Genomic DNA, 21,163 nt, shown 5'->3' on the forward strand with positions numbered 1-21,163 from the left:
AGACAATCGATTGGGTCCATGTTCACTAGATGCAAACTTAAATTTTTTATCAGACAGAGCACCGTCACCTCTCTCTCCAGGATTATTAAATGAATTTTCAGGGAGTTTTGGGGTTCTGGATGGAACTTTTGAGCTTCTTGAAACAGCTGATGATGTGTTGCCTTTATTAGCTCCTTTGTTCTTCACAGATAAACCTTGCCCAGAATCACATTCATTTTCCTTTGGGACCTCATTCCACGCTTGACGATTTTTCCACATCAAGGGTGCAGGAGGCCGACTGCCGACAATGTTACTTTTAGGAAATTGCAGTTTACCAATTTCATTTGCAAGATCATTCTGCACCACAGTTTTGCCAGATCCTTTTATTTGGAAAGGATTAAGATCAGCAAAAAGATTTTTTGGGTCTTCAGAACTTTTTGGACTATATGGAACCACATTTTGATGTATCCTCACACTGTCACCTGTTAAATTGGCTGCACGACCCCCTTTATACGATGAACTTCCAATTGCTTGTGAAAGACTATGATCCAACTGATTTGGAGAAGGCACTTTGTCATCTAGTCCGGAAGTCCCAACTCCATCATTAATACTAGCATCCAGTGATGAAAGCAGTGTTTCAGGCTTCAAAGATGTGGTACCAAGAGACAAATTATATCCACTCAGAGAATTCTGGCCGGGCTGTGTTGTAGAAACTTCAGCATCACTAGTTGTATCCAGACTTGGAAGCCTACTTGGTTGAGGATTATACTTCAAGCGAGTATCCTTTCCATTGAGAACATCAGCTGGGATTAGTGTCCCAGGGGCTCCCATGAGATCGACCAAGTACTCACTGCATGAAATGAAATGATTTACTTTAGGTGAAGCAGAGAATAGACATGTATAAAATTTTAGTTTATTAAATATACACATCAAGTTCTGCATATTAATTGTATAGCAAAATGTGAACAAATTCCAAGATTGAGATGGTAAAAGCAATGCTACGCCAGCTTGAAGCTAAACTATAACTACAAGTTATAACATGCTCCTTTAGTTTGGAAATCATATTAGTTCTTGAAATTAATTTATTATGTTCATAATGAAAAAAGATCAGGAAACCTACTAATATAAAAATATTGCAGGGACCAAATCCTTAACTAAAAGGCCTAACATATTTAAGGTGCGGGTCTTTCGGAATGAGCATACATCACTTCATGCCTCAGCCCCTCAACCACCAAAGTTAGCAACAAAAATGGCACCAAAATCAGCTCTATCAGGGCTCTACAAGGCCTAGTCACAGAATAGAGTTATTATTGACGCAGATATGTTTATGTAACGGTATTACTAAAAACTAATACCACTTCAAGTAAAGAGATACTTCCTGATGAGAAGAAGAAAAAAGTGCTCATCCCCACCCTTTCTAGATGTATCATGCTTTCAGTTATAAAAGATCCAAATTGTCTCCCAGAAGATTACCCAAATAAACTAAGCAGCTGTCTACTAATTAGAGACCTTAATACAACATGATACTGAAAACTAATGGAACTCCTACAGCCTACTATGCATACAAAGACCAGTCCAGGTTAAAAGTCTGTAGATTAGTTATATTAGCCAAGGGATGAAAGGAGTTTAAGAGAACTAGTATACTCCTGCAGTGCCAAGGTTTACCAGGAGAATATCATTAACTATATCCACAGTCTCATTGGTAACAAGAAACCAACAACACTTTGTCTTTATTCACCTACTATAAGGCACGAACTTAAATTATTCATATTTTGGACATTCCAGTGCAATCAATTTATCCATACATATGTTACCCTGAATCTCTACAATAATAAGAAGAAATTTCTTGTGATAGAAACAAGCCAAATCAAGTTTTGCAGTCCCAAAGATATCCACTTTTTCCTTCCACTGGAATTTGCACATCTTCTGCTATTCTTTCATCTATGCTATAGGAATGGGCATTGCATCAAACAGAATACCATATCAGGCTTCCTCATCTAACATGATTTTCAGTTTGAACAACACATAAGCAATTAGGATTCCAATTGAACATCTGCTATGGTGACAGCAAAAGCAACTTCTGACTTTCAGGTAGGAAAGCATTATAATGAGATCTGATCTCAAGGACAAAATCACCATGAACCTTAACTGGAAACATCAAAAACTGCAGTTACAAATGCCTAGCAAGACAAATAGTTCCCATATCAATTCATATTGGTTACAGTTCTTTCAATAGTTAAAACAAAACCAAAAGAAACAAGAACCAAATCACAGTAAGATTCAAGATCTTCTATGTTTAAACCATGACGCGGTTTCTCCTGCATAAGCTGCAACTTAGATACAGAGCTAAAACCTTTGAAGCGTGCTATTTCCATCTTATGCTGTCTCCTTTCCGATCAACTTCTCCCCACACAGATATGATTGCAAATGTTTTCAATCATTAATAGACATTGTCAAAGAATGTACCTATCTAAGCATGAACTTTCAAGAATGGTTAAATTACACCTAGATCCCCTAAGGCTTGGCCAAATTATGATTACAGTTTTGAAATTTTTCAAATAGCCCCCTAATCTTTCAGATGATATTTGTTAAAGAATGGCGCATCATGGCGGAAAGATCCCTGGAACCATGGAACGTGTTCTGTGGTGCACAGTGCAATGTGCGCTTTAATAAAAGCAGGGTGCAGATTTACTGAAATAAATTATTTATTCATACATCAATAGCTTTTAACATAAATAATTCACAAACAATTAAGCATAAACACCAGAAATTATTTAACCATTATACCATAAAAGAAATATGTAAAACAACTTGTTCTAGGAGCCGTTGAGTGAAGACGACGTTGCTATTTGAAGACGGTAGAGAAGAGAGAGACTGAGAGAGAGAGAGAGAGAACTCGTAGCTGAAGGTTTTCTCTTCTTTCTTTTTGTTCTTTTCTATTTTTCCGAATTTAAGTAAGCAAAAGGCTGGCTTCAACAATCCAAGCCTTTATTTAAACCGGACGAAGGCCAGTCTTCGGAAATAATTGGGCGCCCAATTTTTTTCAGCTTAGCCTGAAAATTCGGAAAAAAAAAAAAAGACGCGCTATAGCTCGTCTTTTAGAGTTATTGATTGCTATTGCTACCTCGAAGTTACAGCATTATGCTAATAGTTTTCCAAAAGAAAAGGTTAAAACATATATATTTAGTTCTACTAGAAAACATTCATATATATGTACTCTATAAATGTGTATCTTACTATATTTATAACTAATTGAATAAAATACAATACGTATTTAGGGTTGCTTGCGTAATTTTCTAAATTTTATTAAGCACAAATTGCATCTAAGAGGCTAATTGGAGATCCATTAGTTCAAACGACTATGATATGGAAGCTAAGTTATTGAACCAAAAATGGCTTTTCCCACTAACAGCAATTGACTATATTTTTAATGCCAGATTGCGGAAAATTTTAAGCTACTGTCTTAACTGATTGATTTTAAAATCATGATTGTAATTTTCTGTCCGTTTTGCAAAACGCAGATAATTCTTTTCTAAACCTTAGACCATTTTAAACATTTTTAAAAGCTTTATTAATTTCAAAAACGTGCAATCACCACCCCGCTTTTTTAGAAATTGGACAGAGATCATCTCTCGCCTATGGAAGGGCATTCTTGAAAGTTCACCCGTTATTAAACGGAACCCTAAAGACAACATATAAAAGGGTGCAGAGTTGGCCACACAAAAATACCATGAGGGTGCTTGTAATTTCTCAGAGAACGAGATAGTAATTATAAATAGACCAAACTATGGGGGGCCGTAGGTCTAACCTAAGTCATAAGTCGGGTGCGAGGGCGGGCGGGCTGCAAAAATCAAATTTCACAAGTGCAGGAGCAGCTTAGAGCGTCTCTTATAGAAATGTTTCAAAATATATTATACTCAATAAAATTCTCAAAAGATATAAAAATTTAATTAATTTAAGTAGATCCACAGTTTCAAATATACTGCATAGAGTATCCCAAGCAAAATTTGATTTTTGATAAACAGTGATCCATTTGTTTGTAAAACCCATGGTAGATAGGAGAGGGTACAGTTGGAATTGAATATGGACTTATCCTTGGATCCCAAATTTCAAAATAATTGCCAAAAGTAAAAGAGGAAAGACATATGTATAGATATAGATTAAAAAAAAGAAGAGAGAAAAAAAAAAACAGAACTTCAAGTTTATCCTTTATGCAATAATTAATCAAAGATGATTTACAAAATAATAAAGCATGACTTAATATATTCTAGAGCGGCACTGCCATCCCGAAGTCACAAGAGCACTGGCCACCAATATGAACTATGTGACTTAGGTTCTGTCTTTTAGTTAATATTACCAAACGAAGAAAACAAAAAGTAATATCGTAACCAACATAGTTTTTCTTTGACTTTGACTTCTAATAATTTTCTTTTTAAAAAAAACTAAAAATAGAAGGGATTAAGAAGCACTAAAGTGTCTACCTCAACCATAGAGTGCAACTTTAATAAGTTCCCATCGAGAATTTATATCTTTTAAGTCCCTAACAACATAAAATAAGTTTGCACATTATAGAAATTTCAGTCACAAACTAGCAAAAATTAAGTCTTCTTAGAGAGATGCTCCCACTATCAATTCGTACATTGGGCCCAGGCGACAGAGTAGTATTATATATGCACGAATTATGTTAACCTAGTGTGTAACATACCCTTTGAGTTTTATCAAGTCCAACCTAATTGAAAGCCATAACATTATCCCGAGAAAATAAATGTCAGGAGCTTCTGGATTACCTGCCATCATGTAACTTTATGATGTTAACAGCAGCATTCTCCACACCAGTGTAGTGACTACCCTTCACTAGTCTACAGGCTATTCCAACGCTATCAGCTAATGCCTGCAGTCAAGCAAAACGAATTACATGTAGCTCTAATAGCATAATCTAAAATCAAGGGAATCCTGTAACATAATAACAGGCCTCGAGCCACAATCTTAAGGCACAGAATAAAAATTTTTGGACGAAAAATTATAGCATGTCATCTAGATATGTCTCTCACTCTCTTACCAAAAAAAAAGAATTGCATTGTTTAAGAGAAAATAAACACCTAAAACTTCATAAATACATTTTCAATTAGGTTTTCCAGTTGTTCAGAGAACGTGTAAATGCACAAGGGTTTGCAAGGTATATATCTGTGAAAGAAAAGTCTGAACCCTGATCCATTTTCAAACAATTTCAAAAACTCATCAACCATTTTCCAAACACGCATTGATCTTTTCTTACCGATGCCAGAAAAGAATACTTCTCAAATGAATTATCCAATACTTGGATGAAATGGGATGCCAGCAATGTTAGCCTATACCCCCAACAAAATGGTGGAGCGAACAGAAAAAACCATCATCTCTTAGAGGTTGCCCTGATATAATTAAATTTTTCCAATCATTTATGGAAACAGATGATCACACAAGGTTTTGCTGGGTACAATTGATGAAAGTAAGGGTTTGCTGGGTACATTTGATGAAACAAAAGTTTGAGGCCTGGTCCATTTTGAAACAATTCCACAAACTATTTATAACTATCTTTCAAACACCCATTGATGTTTTCTTAGTAATAAATGAGAGAATATTTCTCAGAGGACTTATCCAATATTTGCAGCAAAGAGAAAAAACAATCTTTTGTTAGAGGTTCCTTGATCTGTGATGTTGATTAGTTTCGCACTGAAATGGGATGTCAGATTTTCCAGAAAATAAAAAGCTTGGAAGCAAATGACTGTTTATTGTTAAGTAGAAGGCAAATGGTGATATCGAACAGTATAAAGCACACATGGTGCTCAAGAATTCACTCAGACCTACGGAATAAACTATTTGAAATCATTTCGTCCCACAGCAAAACTGAAGACAAACAAAGTTCTCTTGTCAGTTGCAAAATTGAGACTGGGAACTTCATCATCTTGACATAAAAATGCTTTCCTTAACAGCGAGTTAGAAGAAAAAGTTTACATGAGATTCCCCCAAGTTTCCTAGTCCGAGGATTGAAAAAGAGAAAGTATGCAGGTTCAGAAAATCTATCTGTAGCTCAAATAGTCAGCATAGGCTAGTTCAAAAGGTTCAGCACCACACATGGACAGAAAGATAGAGGCAGGGACAAGCAGATCATACCATCTTCATAAAGAAAGAAGTAAGTGCATGCATTTGAATTGTTCATTTGGATATCATAAAAATAGAGGATGATAATGGAGATTTTTGTGAACTCAAGAAAAGGTACGAGGCAAGAATTTTAAAGGAAGATACAGGTGCTCCAAAGTCACTTCCCCAAAAGGCAGACCACCAAAGTCAAGATGGTGTTTCCAATTTTTCATTAAATACAAAGTCGATTTGCTGGAAGAAGCTGGGAGAACACTAAAGAAGAATTGGAAATGAGAGCTAGTGAGGACAATCCTTCCATGAACAAACATAGATAGATGCGAAAAGTTAGTTACAAGACTGCTTAATGTGCCCCTTAAAAACCCAGGCATCTTATGTTAGTGTCTCCAACTTAAGATATATAGATACCGCAAACCATACCTTGAAGTATCTAGAGGGCAAGCAGAGGAGGTTTGGAGTTCAGAAGAATGAAGAGACAAGCATAGAGGGATTTGCACTTTCATATTGGCCCAGGAGAGTTGAAGAAAGCATATGAACTTATGGCTAGTCCACGAATTTGAGGGATAATACGTTGAAGTATCTAGAGGGCAACCAGAGGAGGTTTGGTGTTCAGAAGAATGAAGAAACAAGCATAGAGGGATTTGCACTTTCATATTGGTCCAGGAGAGTTGAAGAAAGCATATGAACTTATGGCTATTGCACGAATTTGAGGGATAACCTAGTCAAACAGAGGAGCAAGAAACAGGCTGCTCCAGCTGGAAGTAGTGAGCAGACTGAGCAGAGGCGTTTACTCAAGGGATTTTAGGTGTTATTTGGTCGGCGAGGTTAATGACAATGCAGTTTTCCTATATCCTCATCTACAAAGTTACATGGTGACAGCAAAACTGCCATCATCATCATGAACAACCCTGACCAGCATGATTGAGTGAAGCATGTCAGGTAACATAAAGTTTCGTTAAAAACGAAATTGGAGAAAAAAGTATCATTTTGGCTCATAAAAAGTAAACAGCTCAGTGAAGATTGTCCCAAGACCCTGATTCCAGACTCTCAACAGGGAATGATGAATATCCATTCCTCAGCTTGAGCACGGTTTGGAGATTTAGACAGATTACTTAATGTAAGTAATAATCATCATTGTTTTTCTTAGGAAGCAGCTAACTGTATATGATTCAGACAAGATTATGGTGAATTCATTCATTATTTAGGAAAGAATATAGAGCACCATTCATTTGTTAGGACATATATGCTGAGAATTATTTATCATTATTTAGGAGGAGTCATGGAAATTTGTTTCTGCTCTGAAGTTTCTTCCTTTTCTAACAGATTCCTAGTACTTACCACTATGTTAGGAAAGAGCTTCTGCATAACATTTTCATTATCAGTCAAATCAACGTGAGAATTCTTTCTCATTTCACAGCAAAGGAAAGTGTAAGCCTTTTTCAATAATTAGGGTTAGAACTTATTTGAGAGTAGAGGACACCTAGAGGTCCCACTAAAATAACCAATGATACTTCATCCGTTTATGCAACGCACCACATTTACCTATGACAGAATACCTGCTATACAGGACCTACAGAATTCAACTGCAAAAAGTATTTGAAATCTTGATCTTACCTTGAAAAGCAGTGCCCGATGACGTGAGAGGCCTACTCTCAGGGACCCAATAGGCAGCACGGTGGTGTGGAGAGATGTCCTCAACTCCAAGCTTCTCTCCATCCATTTCGCCAATATGATATTTGCATCACGTACCGGGCCACCAAGGTGCCCTGTGACAAGTTCAGCAAGTCTCTGTATAAGCAGAGTGATTTCAGTCGTAGGGCAATCTAAAACGACACAGTGCGCTATCTGGATCAACTCCTCCAGAGCAGGGTCTATTTTTCTGTTAACTACGACAACCTCATACTCAGAACCCCCACTGTCGCCTTCAAGATCGGTAAGAGAAGGCATGTTCCCTCGAACTGCTGGATCTGCAGATAGGTTATACACATCATAGAAACCATCTACCACTCTCTCCTCGAAGTCAAGGACTCCAAAATTCTGACAAGAGTATAAAATAGAATAACAAAGTTTGTTACTGAATGATTAGATGAAGTGCATTATATCATCATCAACACATCAGTTCAATAAAAACATAAATCATATTACAAAAGCCCAAATCCTAAATACTCTAGCATGATTACAATGGCAGCCAATCAAATTATACAAAATCTTGACCAAGGACCTCAACTAAAAACCAAAAAGTCTACACAAAATGAGGCCCAAAGAATTCAAAGCTTAAACTGTTCCAATCTATGAAAGAATTTCTGTCCAGTATTAGGACTTTGGTTGCACCTTTATTTATGCTTTCATGTCTGAACCCTATATTTCAGTTTTATACTTTTACATTTCATTTATATTTTACTGTCTTTTCATGTTGCCTTCCGGTACACGAGGTTACCGAGGCTCGTAGTCCCTTGGGCCACAAGTTAGTAATACTTTCAAATCTAGCACACCACCTTCTTTATCAGAATCACATTCAGTAAAATATCTGTTGCTTTTGTAAGATAATATAATACTAATTAGCCGATGCCTAATACCCAATGCTTGTCTAGACGACATCAAACACCTTTTTATCCACTAGACCATTTTTCTGCAGCTGCTTAAACTTTGAAATTCTTCCATAGAGACAAAAAAATCTTAATGTATATAACTCACATACTCCTAGTTTCATGCATCAAAGAATTTGCACGTTACGCAAGTTATCTAAAAATTGCCTAGCATAAATCAGTTTTACCGCAGTATTTAATGCTGATGTCTAAAGATCCTTCACTAACATTGATATCAAGAGCCTAACCAGCACTATGGCAACTTGAAGATGGAAAATTTCCATCAAAAACAAACTGACAAGCAGAGCTTTCTCTATGTAAAATAAAGAAAACAGTGAATGCCTTGGAAGCAAAATACAGAAAACAATAGTAAACTCCACCACTAAGGCACCAGAAGAAATTTTAGTTTGTAATAATGTAGAAAAGGTGGATATCTGATGGGCTCGTATACTATCTTCCCAGTTTTTAAATACAAACTCAGAAACCAAAAGCTTTTTTATTTTTTCTTTTGTATTTCCTTTCTGTCAAGATTTCAATTGATTTAATGGAATTGAGAAGGTGCAGAAGGCATGACCTATATTCCTAATGATATTAAAAAGAAAAAAAGGAAAAACTCACTAAGAACCAGATTTAAATGGAAAAAATCAATTTCAACTGTTTTCAGATTGTAATTCCTCTATTGAGAACCATATTAAATGAATGACTGTATTAAAGAAAGATGAATTGATCACCAGGAAAATGCTTCAGACAAATATGGACTTAGGGACAAATGCTTCAGATTATGATCTTTGGAATGCAGATCCTCAGTAGAAAATGAAAATCTGTTCTCTTAGGAATGCTGCATATGAAGGGGAATCATCTGAGAAAGAGCTAAAGATTATTTCTTGGAGCAGCTTATCACTATGCTGTCAAGCAATAGAACAAGTTTGGTGGAACTAAAGATTCTCCATCCAGTTGTTTAGGAACAATAACAAGCTCTTTGTCACATCTATTATAAAACTGAAATTCGTAATTAGACGGTGACGAATAGTATGTCCAACATCAATTAGACAGATTAACCACAATTATAGTGAAAGAATCCAGGCGAAGCTGCTCCATTGCTCTATCTACCAAGATGAGAACACTTCAATTAATTTAAACAGAACAGGAATGTTCTTACATAATTCCTAAACTTCATAAAAAGAATGCACGAGTTTCAAGCCTCCTGCACCTGCTGATTACAAAGTAAAGCTCCTGTGGGGCAGTACAACATAATGATTCTTCTCTTAAGTGTCAATAAACAGAGAGCTAGAAGGAGGATTACTGTTAATAGAGCTGATTTCTTCCTCCTATCACCACCAAACAAATGAGAAAACATAGGTCCTCAGATGCTGATATTTGGAGGCATCTCACTTAATATGATGAAAGGACATGGTATTGCACGCCAACAAACCAAAAGGTTCCTAACAGCACATACAAGAAGCAGAATTCAAAATCACTGTTCCAAAGGACATACACTCCAAAGATTATGCACTAAACTGGAGTAATGATGGGTCTAATACTGAAGATTCTCACACCACAGCCAGGTTAGAATGACATAGTCAAAAAAATTGAGAGCTCACAGATAACACCGGAATTGAGAGAAGAAAGTGAGTGTGTTTCTCAAGGCCAAACTGCAAGGATGAATTTCTTGTCTATACCAGATTGTGAATGCCTACGAGGTAGAGCTCTCAACACATCCAACACATAATCATGAGTCTACTCTGAACTGAGTCTAATATCTACTCTCAACATCATACGGGTGAGGAGCTTTGTGACATTTAGAAGGTAGCTCCAGTTATTATTGATTTGGATGTTCCAGTAACATCAAGACAATGAGTAGGAGCATGTACTAATCATCATAGGAACTTCATTTCATATCAAAAGCTATCTCAACATTGTCAAGCTTTTATAAGCTTGATTGTGTACAAGTTCCTAACTCTATCCAGGAAGCCCTTCAAAGTCCTGGTTGGAAGAATGCAGTTTTTAGGAGATCAAAAGCCTTAGAAACGAATGAACTTCAATCATTTCATATCTTCCTCCCAAGAAGAAAATCGTGGACTGTAAGTGGGTCGTTACTATCAAACATCAAATTGATGGAGTATTGAATGGCTTAAAGCTCAGCTTGCAGCAAAGGGGTTTACATAATCCTATGGAATCAATTATCATGAAACCTTGGCCCCGAGGGCCAAATCAATACGATGAGGGACGGGTAACTTTTTCTTTGGTAACTAACTTGGATTGACAACTAAATAAACATGCCTCAGGGAATCGAAACTTCTTCTAGTAAGGAAAAGGTTTGTAGAATAGAAAATCACTTTATGGTCTCAAGCAATCTCTTGGTGCTTGGTTTGATAAATTTACCAAGGCAACAATTAAACATGGATAATCAGTGTCAGGCATATACTCTATTTATGAAGATCTGAACTAAGAATCTTGAAGAGTGTAGTCTTTATTGTATACATAGATATGATATCCTCCTAACAAGAGATGACAAGCAGGACCTCCTCTGCTTGAAGAAAGGCTTGGTTAAAGAATTTGGGATCAAAGATCTGGGATATCTCAAACACTTTCATATGGAAATGCAAAGGTCAAGGATAGGAATTTTTGTCTCTCAACATAAACATGTCCTTGATTTGCTCAAGGAAACAGACCTGCCTGGCTGTAAACCAGCAAAAACACCCATGGACTCAAGAAAGAAGACAGGAATAAACAATGACAATGCACTAGCGGACAACAGGAGATACCAAAGACTTGTAGGTTGACTCATTTATCCATCACATACTAAACCTAACATTGGTGTTGTTGTGGGTGTGAGAGTCGGTTCAAATAGTACGAAGAACACTAGAAAGCATTGGGTAGGACTTTGGGATATCTTACGCTGACTACCGGAGTAAGCTTATTACACATGAAGGATGACTATAGAGGCATAGAAGTCCACTAAGATGCAGACTGGGCTGGAAAGATCTCAGACATAAGGTCAACCTCAGGTTATTGCTCTTTTCTTTGGGGAAATCTTGTGACTTGGAAAAACAAGAGAAAGAATGGTTGCAAGAAATAGTGCTCAAGCTGAATTCAGAGTCTTTGCATGGGGTATTTGTCAAGGAATGTGGATTAAAAGGCTACTCATGGAACTTGGTATAACCACATAGAAATCTTTAAGATTTCTGTGATAAACGCAACTACAAATAGCATTGCCAAAAATCTTGTGCACCATGATAAAACCAAACACATTGAAATCAATAGACATTTTATTCTAAAATCATTGACTAAGAGCTTGTGCAACTGGTTAATGTTCCCTCAAGATCACAAATAGTTCACATCCTTACAAAGGCTCTACTAACTTTGAAGGACCAATAAGCAAGCCAGGTTTGCGCAACATCTATAATACAACTTAAGGAAGAGTGTGGCTTTCAGATCAAAATTAGAGAATAAGGAATTGTAAATATCTGTAATTTATCTCTTTCCTTTTAATGTTGAGGATTTTTAGGAGCCAATTTGATTATAGCAAATTTCTTCGCGAAAGATTACAACCTGTTGTATCTGTAATTCTGTATATTCATTTGTAATCTCTATTTAATGCAGAAAATATTCACGTCATAAGTTCTCACAATTAAATCAACAATCTTCAAATCTAAAGACCTAATTGATGAAAAGCATGGAGGACCACCACAATGCAAAAGAACGCAACCTACTAATGCATAATCACCAAGACAACTAAATTGGTAGAGAAAGAAAAAGAAGCAGAGAGAATAAGTGTTTCAGTTTCCTACAAGCTTTAAGAGTATGTAAGCATTGATGATACACCAAATTTAAAAAATTAGCGATTATGAAAAACTAGTAAAAATTTTCATTTCATATGAATGAATGTTGCACAGTCGGTGAAGGATCCTAATCTTAATAGTCCAGCTCAATTGTCTACCATACTGATGCAATCACATAGAATGGATGGCAATGGTTTGACAATCTAGAATTTAGGACAAAGAATTCTTTTAATAAAACTTTTGATCCATCAGCCTATTTATTCAAGAACCATGGGATGCCATACAAAATGTTCTAATGGAAAAAGAAATGCACTTATAACTAGGAAGAAATGCAGGAAACATAAAAAATGATTGATATATCAAAAGAACTTCTTGTTCATTTCTATCTTGAAGCTACAACAAGAGGTACCTCAATATGTGAGCTAAAAGGTTCATGCTTCATTTGCTTAAACACATGTTCTAAATTTCTCAACCTCTAGTTTGGCCCGGGTGCTCAGAAACCAACTAGCGCTATACACTTCAATTAGCCATCTTACCACGCCAAATCATCAAAAAAAGAGAAAAGGAGAAGGAGAAACTAAGGAAAAGTACCTTCACTACTTATAGATATGCACATCGTTGTAGTCCAAGAACATGAGAGAACGGAAATTCAGACTGATAGCTAATTCCATAAGTTCATATACTTTTAAGGGTTAGAAAAATGAACCAAAAATTGGTCAATCATAAGACTTCTATTAAAAAGAACAATCATAAGATTGCTCAATAGCTTCATAGAGGAGCCATTTTCCACCCAAATTCATATTAGGTTCTACATACGGCTGTGCACGAGTAAGCAACTGACTAGGTCAAGAACAAGCAAGCTGAACTGACCCAATAGCGGCGGGACAACAAGTCGGCAGCTGCGTTGGCGTTATCAGTGTTGCGGATCGGGGCCTTGTCCGAGTCAATAAGGGCAGAATCTTGACTAGAAGACGACACGCTTAGAGCCAAGGCCAACTGGACCTGGTACTCCTCCTCGGAGGCGTAATAATCCTGCTGTGGATGATGTTGCAAGCTATTACTTTCACTACTGGCATTATTGTGCGTGGTGGTGGTGGTGGTGGTGGTTGAACCCGTAGCCGGAAAAGAGGAGGTGGTGCGGCTGTCGGAGCACGACGGAGATTGTGGAGGAGGTGGTGATGGTTGTTGGGGGTTCTCATTAGAACGGTTAGGGTGGTGATGAAGCTTCTTGAAAATGTGTTTCATTTCTTCTCCTCCGCCTCTCTCTCCACACAGACTTCTTTGCGTTGCTTCCTTGTGTCCTATATCTTTACATACATACAACTTCTGGTCAACAACTGTTCATTTCCCCTTGGTATATTTTATTTTTATTTAGGAATAAATTACTTTGGCACAGCCAAATTTAGATTAGATTATATAAATATTTATTGTATTTTATAAAATTAGAGTTATATTTTTAGTTTAATGTTCTTTAAAAAAACTTGAATAAATTCTGCATTTGAATACAGATATATGAATTCCAACGACGATTTCATAAAATATAGCTATAATTTTAAAAAAAATAATTATATTTGATTTAATCACAGAAAATATCAAAATATCAATATAATTTATCCCTTTATTTAATATGTGAAGAAATATCGTTAATGACTTGATGATAGGCTTATTAGAAAGAGAGAGGGAAAGGGAGAGGGGGAAGGGACAGGGTCCATAGTTTCTTACGGGAGTGGACGGGATCCAAAATTTAATGTAAAGCGATTTTATGGTAGGATTACTTGTAAATAACTTTTTAGCTAATCTATTTTTTATAATTTTTTCATATATATTTAGTTATAAGATTGTTCTAAATATGTTCTGATCGAGCGCTATTATAGTGACCTTAATTTACGATATCCATCGTGCCACGTCGTACCAAATCCTTAGTAATTCCTGAGGATCAGAAAACACGTCAAACTAGTTGGTTAGGTCCCCAACGAAGACACTCCGACGCTCAAGTCAGATGCTAGTCGAAATATATGAGTGATGATTAAAATAAGCTAGGTATCTTGAATGAGATGAAGTTACCTTTAATTGGTTAGACATGGTGTATTTATAAGGCTGAAATTGATTATAAGAAGTTGCCACGTGTCATGATCATGGTCTTCAATCTTCTAATCGGATGGTTCGTCGCTGATCAAGCGTCTCGAATGCGTTGCGGGCAGAAATCCACGATCCTGGCCGTAGATCATGCACGTGGATTTCCATCTTCCTGCCTAATTTCGGCTACAAGCTGATTTACAATGTGAATGCCCTTTTTACCCTTAATGAAAGGTATTTTAGTCTTTCAATAATTTATCCCTCATCATCTTCAAATACATTTTATAATGTAAAAAGGAATTATAATACATTAAAGGATAAATTGTATAAAACCCTTTTGTGTTTTTAAAATTTAGTTAAAAATTCTTCTATGTTAAAAGAAATAGGTAAAATCTCCCTCATTATGTTTGATATCATTTTGGATTGTTCCAGAGTGCTTTGTGAAGATAGAAAATGCAAAAATAAAGATTAAATAGTAGTTATTATAAATACTGTCCATATTTGAATTTGTTTTATAAGATATCTAAAGATAGTGTAAAATGGGTGTTGTATGTTTGGTTTTATCTTTTAGAAGACAAAATTTACTCTTTATTGTCAAATTATGTCTATTTTATATATATTTATAATTAAAATTTATTTTATTTTAAATTTGGATAAATATAATAGTTTATCTTTATTTGTGACACCCCCTACAACGTTATATTTAATTACCACTAATTATCAAAAACTTTCTTTATTACAGCTCCTTTTGTAAGATATTTTCAGTTATCAATATAATATATAAACGTATCATGAGATAATAGGCATATTCAAAAAATAATATTTACTCTCCCCAGACGTCCACGGTTACAAAATCCCAAAGAAAATAACGCAACAACCATTGTACAAGATTTTAAATGCAAATCGGTCCGAGACTGGCATATTTAATATTCTCATAACAAAAATCTTGGCTTCAGATGTTACAGCTGACCGACCTATTCACAATAACGGCACCGCTTAAACTCCAAAGACTAGTTAGTGTGATCTATCTGCTAAAAAGTACATGGGCGTGAGCTGCCTACTTAATAAGTAAAGCCCATCAGTCTATATATATACACACGCCGCAAATCAAACATAATACAATCACATCAATCAGCCGACACTTGTCAAATAATAAAAGCAGATATGAATAATAACATATGCCCACAATCATATATCAACTTACAATATAATAGTGACATTTTGGTTTGTTTTCTTATGGCTCCACTTAACCAAACTGGCGTGCATCACTTAATGGCCTTGCCAACTATCCTCATCAACTCAATCGCAATATTTGTTTTTTCTTGATATCACACAACACACAACTCGTATGATATCCCATCCTCACTGATGTCACAAAACACACTGCTCGTACGATATCCCATCATCAATCATATCACATAGCACACAAGTTATATGATGTGTCACATCATCTCCATCAATCAACAAAAACAACAGTGCTCAACTGGTAGTTTCTCCCTCGACAGGCCAAGGGATACGCCATAATCTATATAACGCACATGAACTAACAGAACGAGATAAATTAACACTGATAATCCTCTGTCTAATATCTTCCATAATAATAGTGGCTATGATATTCGGTGGTCGCTCCGTATGCTCAAAGCGTCTCAAATTTTGTTTCCTCCAAATGTGGTAAATGCAAGCAGCCAGGAGTGCACAATAAGCAAAGTTAATGATATGTTTTGCTCTCCATTTTCTTGCAACCCACTCAACGTCCCGTGATACTCTCTATTAGGCCATTCAAACCGAACAATATGCCGAATCGCTATCAGGCATCTTTTGGCATAACGACATCGAAAGAATAGATGAGTATGTGTCTCCATTGCGCCCTCATCACATAATATACAGGCGACTAGGTATGATAGCCATGGTTTATCAACTGTGGATAGTTTTCCCAAAATCGCAAGCCATAGGATGAAATTATGCCGGGGGATCTTTAGGGAACCCGAGAGTAGTGAAGACCAACCTACCTCGGGTCCCGGTGGGTCCAATAGCTTGTAAAGAGATGTAACTGTAGGTTGTCTCGTCTCAAATCGTCAAATAATGCGATCTATCTCGCCATGAATTATTGGCAATGCATGCAAAATCTTCAAGCACTCAATGTCCATAATGAGAGGCCAATGCCATTGCCCCTCTATAATAACACTATTGAGCTTGTCTGTCGTTCGAAACCCAAGTAGACGTGGACCTTGTGGGAATCTCTCAATAAGGGGACCAAGGTGATGCTATGGATCATGCCACAGATAAAATGAATTCCCATCACCAATCTGATAGTCCACCATCGATCGAAGCAAGGGGCGTAGACGAAGGAGTTTCCTACAGCACCACGAACCCCCATTGTTAGTGACCGTCCATACAGATTTATCACGTAGCCGCCCGTTATATAACCATTCTACCTAAATTGATGTTCTATCACATCGAATTACATCACACAATTTCTTGCTCATCAAGGCACGGTTTAAAGTAGTGATGTCCCGTAGGCCCTGACCCCCCTCCGACGCCAGCCTACAGACATCCCTTCATGCTACTTTGGCATATCCACTGGTCCCTGTGCCCTTCCACAGAAAAGCTCTCAAAAGCTTCTCAATCTCCCTTATAACACCTTTAGGTAGGATGAATGTAGAAGTCCAATATGTACTTAACGCCATAAGGACAAATTTAATGATATGTACCCTCCCAGCATACGATAATCTCATTCCTTCCGAACATTTAATGCGTTGATCAATTTTCAATAATAAAGGCTGGCAGTTTGTTAACGATAATCTAGAGAAAAGTAGAGGAAGTCCCAAGTACCTCACCGGAAGATGCCCTTCCTGGAAGCCGAGTATCTCTAACAGCTACTCCCGTATCTCTTGTGCAGATCAAGAGATGATAAGATGGCTCTTATGCACATTAAGCCGGAGACCTGACCATGAGGCGAATAGGTCCAACCCCTACTTAAAGACCCCTATAGAGTCCATATCAGCTTTGCAGAGCAGCAACAGATCATCTACAAATCCAAGCTAAAATAATCGAGAAGGCTCACATTTTCAATGAAAAGAAAAACGCATGTCCTGATCAATCATCTGCAGAATAATCAAATGTAGAACCTCCATTACGAAAACGAACAGATATAGCCCGTTATCATTAACTTCATCATCTAATTCTATTTAATAATTATTTTCTCATCAATAACTTTCTCATTCGATTTCATTCACCAATAAATTAAACGACCATATACATTCATCTCACGTTTTTACAATATAGCCACATATAACACATAATATCAACAACACTAATATCAAAATAACCCAATAAATAGTCCATGATCATATATATAAACAACCAATATACAATATCCATATATATAAATATAAATTTAAGTTCATGATCAAATATATAATGCTACACATATAAATGTATATATATAAATCCTATTAGCTATACTTACCTCAAATCTCTAAAATAATTCGGTTAACACCACAAGCTGCTTAACCTTCCACTTTATCTTCACCTCCTATCATATAGTATTATACGTATATTTAATATATAAAGAATATCACAAATGCTAAATATGATATCAAAATAATATTCGTACATTCTTTCCAGTCTTTTAATAATTCATTTTTATTAAACCTCCATTCCATTTTCTTTAAAACAACTAAACAATCTAAACTTCCAAGATATGTATTTAATTTACCAACTAACTCATAAGAATTCATTTGATCAAACTCTTTATATATTTATAACTATCATTTTTAATAGCATCCTTAATTGAATTATTACGAAAATGTCATTTTCTTCCTAATAACCATAATATTTTTCAAATGAAATTTTCCTATTATTTCTTAAATATGGTTTCAAAATATTTCTATAATCTTTCTATCAATTTCTCGCTACTATATAATTTAATTAAACATCAATACATATAATTACGTATTTGATTAATAGTTCCGATGAAATTAAGTAAATTAATTATAGTAATAATTAAATCTAACAAATGTAATTTTTAACTAACCAACTATAGCTTTTGTATATTAATTATGTTATTTTATCCGACACTAACTTAAATAGCTAAATTTATAAAATATTTCAATTAAATAGTACATCAGTCAATATAAATAATATTTAGTAAATAAACTAATTACATAATATAAATATAAAAATTAAATAGAAAATTTGAAATTAAATCTTCCCTATCTATTTTCGGTTTTCACCACAGAGTGTGTGTGTGCTCTTTCTAAATTTTTGTGTGTGTATGTGTGAGTTAACATATGTAATATATATATATAACAAAAGGGGTGAGGCGGTGAGATGTCCCACTCCTTTTGACCCTCTTTAGTATTTAATTATTATATATATTTTTTAATTTTATTTAATCTGTTTGATAATTACAATTGCATCCTTCTTAATTTCTTAATTAATACTAATTAATCTCTCAATTACTTATAAAATCCTACGGACGTCACAATTCTCCCCTCCTAATAAAAATTTCGTTCCCGAAATTTAACTAACTGACTCGTTCAATGGAATAAATAGGGATACTTCTCTCTCATATGCTCCTCAATCTCCCAAGTCGGCTCTCTCGAAGAATGATGAGTCCAACTCACTTTTACCATTGATATCTCCTTATGTAGCACCCCCTACTCGCTACATCTGATTATCACTATTTCATCCTTTCTTTAATTAGAACTTTTTTATAAGAAATTCCCTTTCAACCCGTAAAATAAATTCTATTTATCAATATATTATATATATCACAAAAGATAATACATACCACCAAAAATTTATATTACCCACACTAGATGTCTTCATGTACATAACCTCAAGGAAAATAGTATCACAATTTTAACCACAACCCGATAAAAGACCAAAATATTTAACAACCAAACCGCCCAAAACTCTGACTTTATATATTATGACTGACCCACCTAATAAAGACGACGACTTTGCTCAAAGTCCAATGTGGCTAATCAGTGTGACTTATTCCCTAAAAATTACGTGGCAAGAAATGAGCTGCCTACTCAATAAGTATAGCCAATCAGTCTATATATATATATACATAGGCATAATTCACATACAACCAGTCATATCGACTAACGGTCTTTCGTCATATAGCAATATCAGATATAAGCAGTAATACATACTCACAACTGTAAATCAATCCACAAAATAATATTCGACGTTATCGTTTATTAGTTAAGGGCCCCACTTACTCTAGTTGGAGTACATCAGTCAATGATTTCGCCGGCCATCATCATCTCATCTCATATCATATACAGCACAGGATTTCCGTTGTATGTGATATCCCCACACTCTTTTACTTCAGCTGTGTAGCAATATCAGCACAGGATATCACAACAAACATGGTACCCCCACACCATCCCAGTGTGTAGCTAACAGCATAGGATATTCCCCACTACCCGAAATTTTCCGGTACCCTATGCGCCATGGTACCTAGCTTAATTCGTATATTTTTTATAGCACATTATCAATCACATCATCATCAATCATATTTTCATAAATCATTGACTGTGTTCCCAACTAGGTAAGCATCATCTTTTATTTGAATTCACAATCATCATTTTGTTCTTTATAATAATTACTTCCTCAATAATAACTTCCAATTTGATTTCATACAACAATCAATTATATGATCACGTAATCATACCACTCTCACGTCCATCCATTACAAACACACATGACACAGAGTAGCAATTCCACCGATATTAAGGTAATCTAACAAATAATCCACAACTAATTATATAAACAATCAATATACGAAATCCACATAAATATAAAGCCAGGTTCACGACCACATCCAAGAAACCAATATATAATATATACAATACTACACATATAGATATATATATAAGTCCAATTAGCTATACTTACCTTAAATTCCCAAAATGCTTCGATTTCACGAGGGACTGCTCAACCCTCTAGTTTGTCGTCACACCCTATAACAGAATATTATACGTATGATCAATATATATAATATCATAACTTTAAATAAACTACTATATAATGATCGTACATTTTCTACCAATTTTTTTAATATTCTATTTATATTATAGTTCAAACCCCTGTTCTATTTTATTTTAGATAACTATACTTTCTAAGCTTCTCGAACATATGTTTAATTTATCAACTAATTCATAAGAATTCATTTAATCAAACACCTTATATATTTATAACTATCATTTTTTAATAACATTCGCAAATTATATTACCATTGAAATCTAATTTTCCCCCTTTAATAACATAATATTTCTTAAATATAATTTTCAAAATATTTCTATGAATTTTCTACCAATTTATCGTTGCTATATAATTTAATTACGCAACAATACATAGAATTACATATTTAATTAATCATTTCGATGGAATTGTGTAAACTAGCTATAATAATAATTAAATCTAACAAATCTAATATTTTAATTACCCAACTATATCATTTTTATAGCAAATGTGATATTTAACTCGACATTAATTTAAATAGCCAAAAGCATAAAGTACTCCGGTTAAATTGTACATCGCTCAATATAAACTATATTTAATAAAAGGACTGATTAAATAATATAATTA

The 21,163-nt window shown here is 35.2% G+C and overlaps 1 protein-coding gene across 1 annotated transcript in view; it reads right to left on the reverse strand.

Moving 5' to 3' along the window:
- The window catches only part of LOC105172219 (serine/threonine-protein kinase EDR1), a 19,636-nt gene extending 5,827 nt beyond the window's left edge, over window positions 1-13,809 (reverse strand). Inside the window, exons 1-4 of the mRNA XM_011093591.2 lie at window positions 13,352-13,809; window positions 7,729-8,151; window positions 4,767-4,870; window positions 1-829 (exon numbers count right to left, since the gene is read on the reverse strand). The exon at window positions 1-829 is cut by the window's left edge and continues 16 nt beyond it. Of these exons, the coding sequence (XP_011091893.1) occupies window positions 1-829; window positions 4,767-4,870; window positions 7,729-8,151; window positions 13,352-13,726 (1,731 nt within the window). The 5' untranslated portion in view covers window positions 13,727-13,809. The remainder of the gene's footprint in view (window positions 830-4,766; window positions 4,871-7,728; window positions 8,152-13,351) is intronic.

Source organism: Sesamum indicum, linkage group LG10 (assembly GCF_000512975.1).
Source record: "Sesamum indicum cultivar Zhongzhi No. 13 linkage group LG10, S_indicum_v1.0, whole genome shotgun sequence".
Classification (NCBI taxonomy): Eukaryota; Viridiplantae; Streptophyta; class Magnoliopsida; order Lamiales; family Pedaliaceae; genus Sesamum; species Sesamum indicum.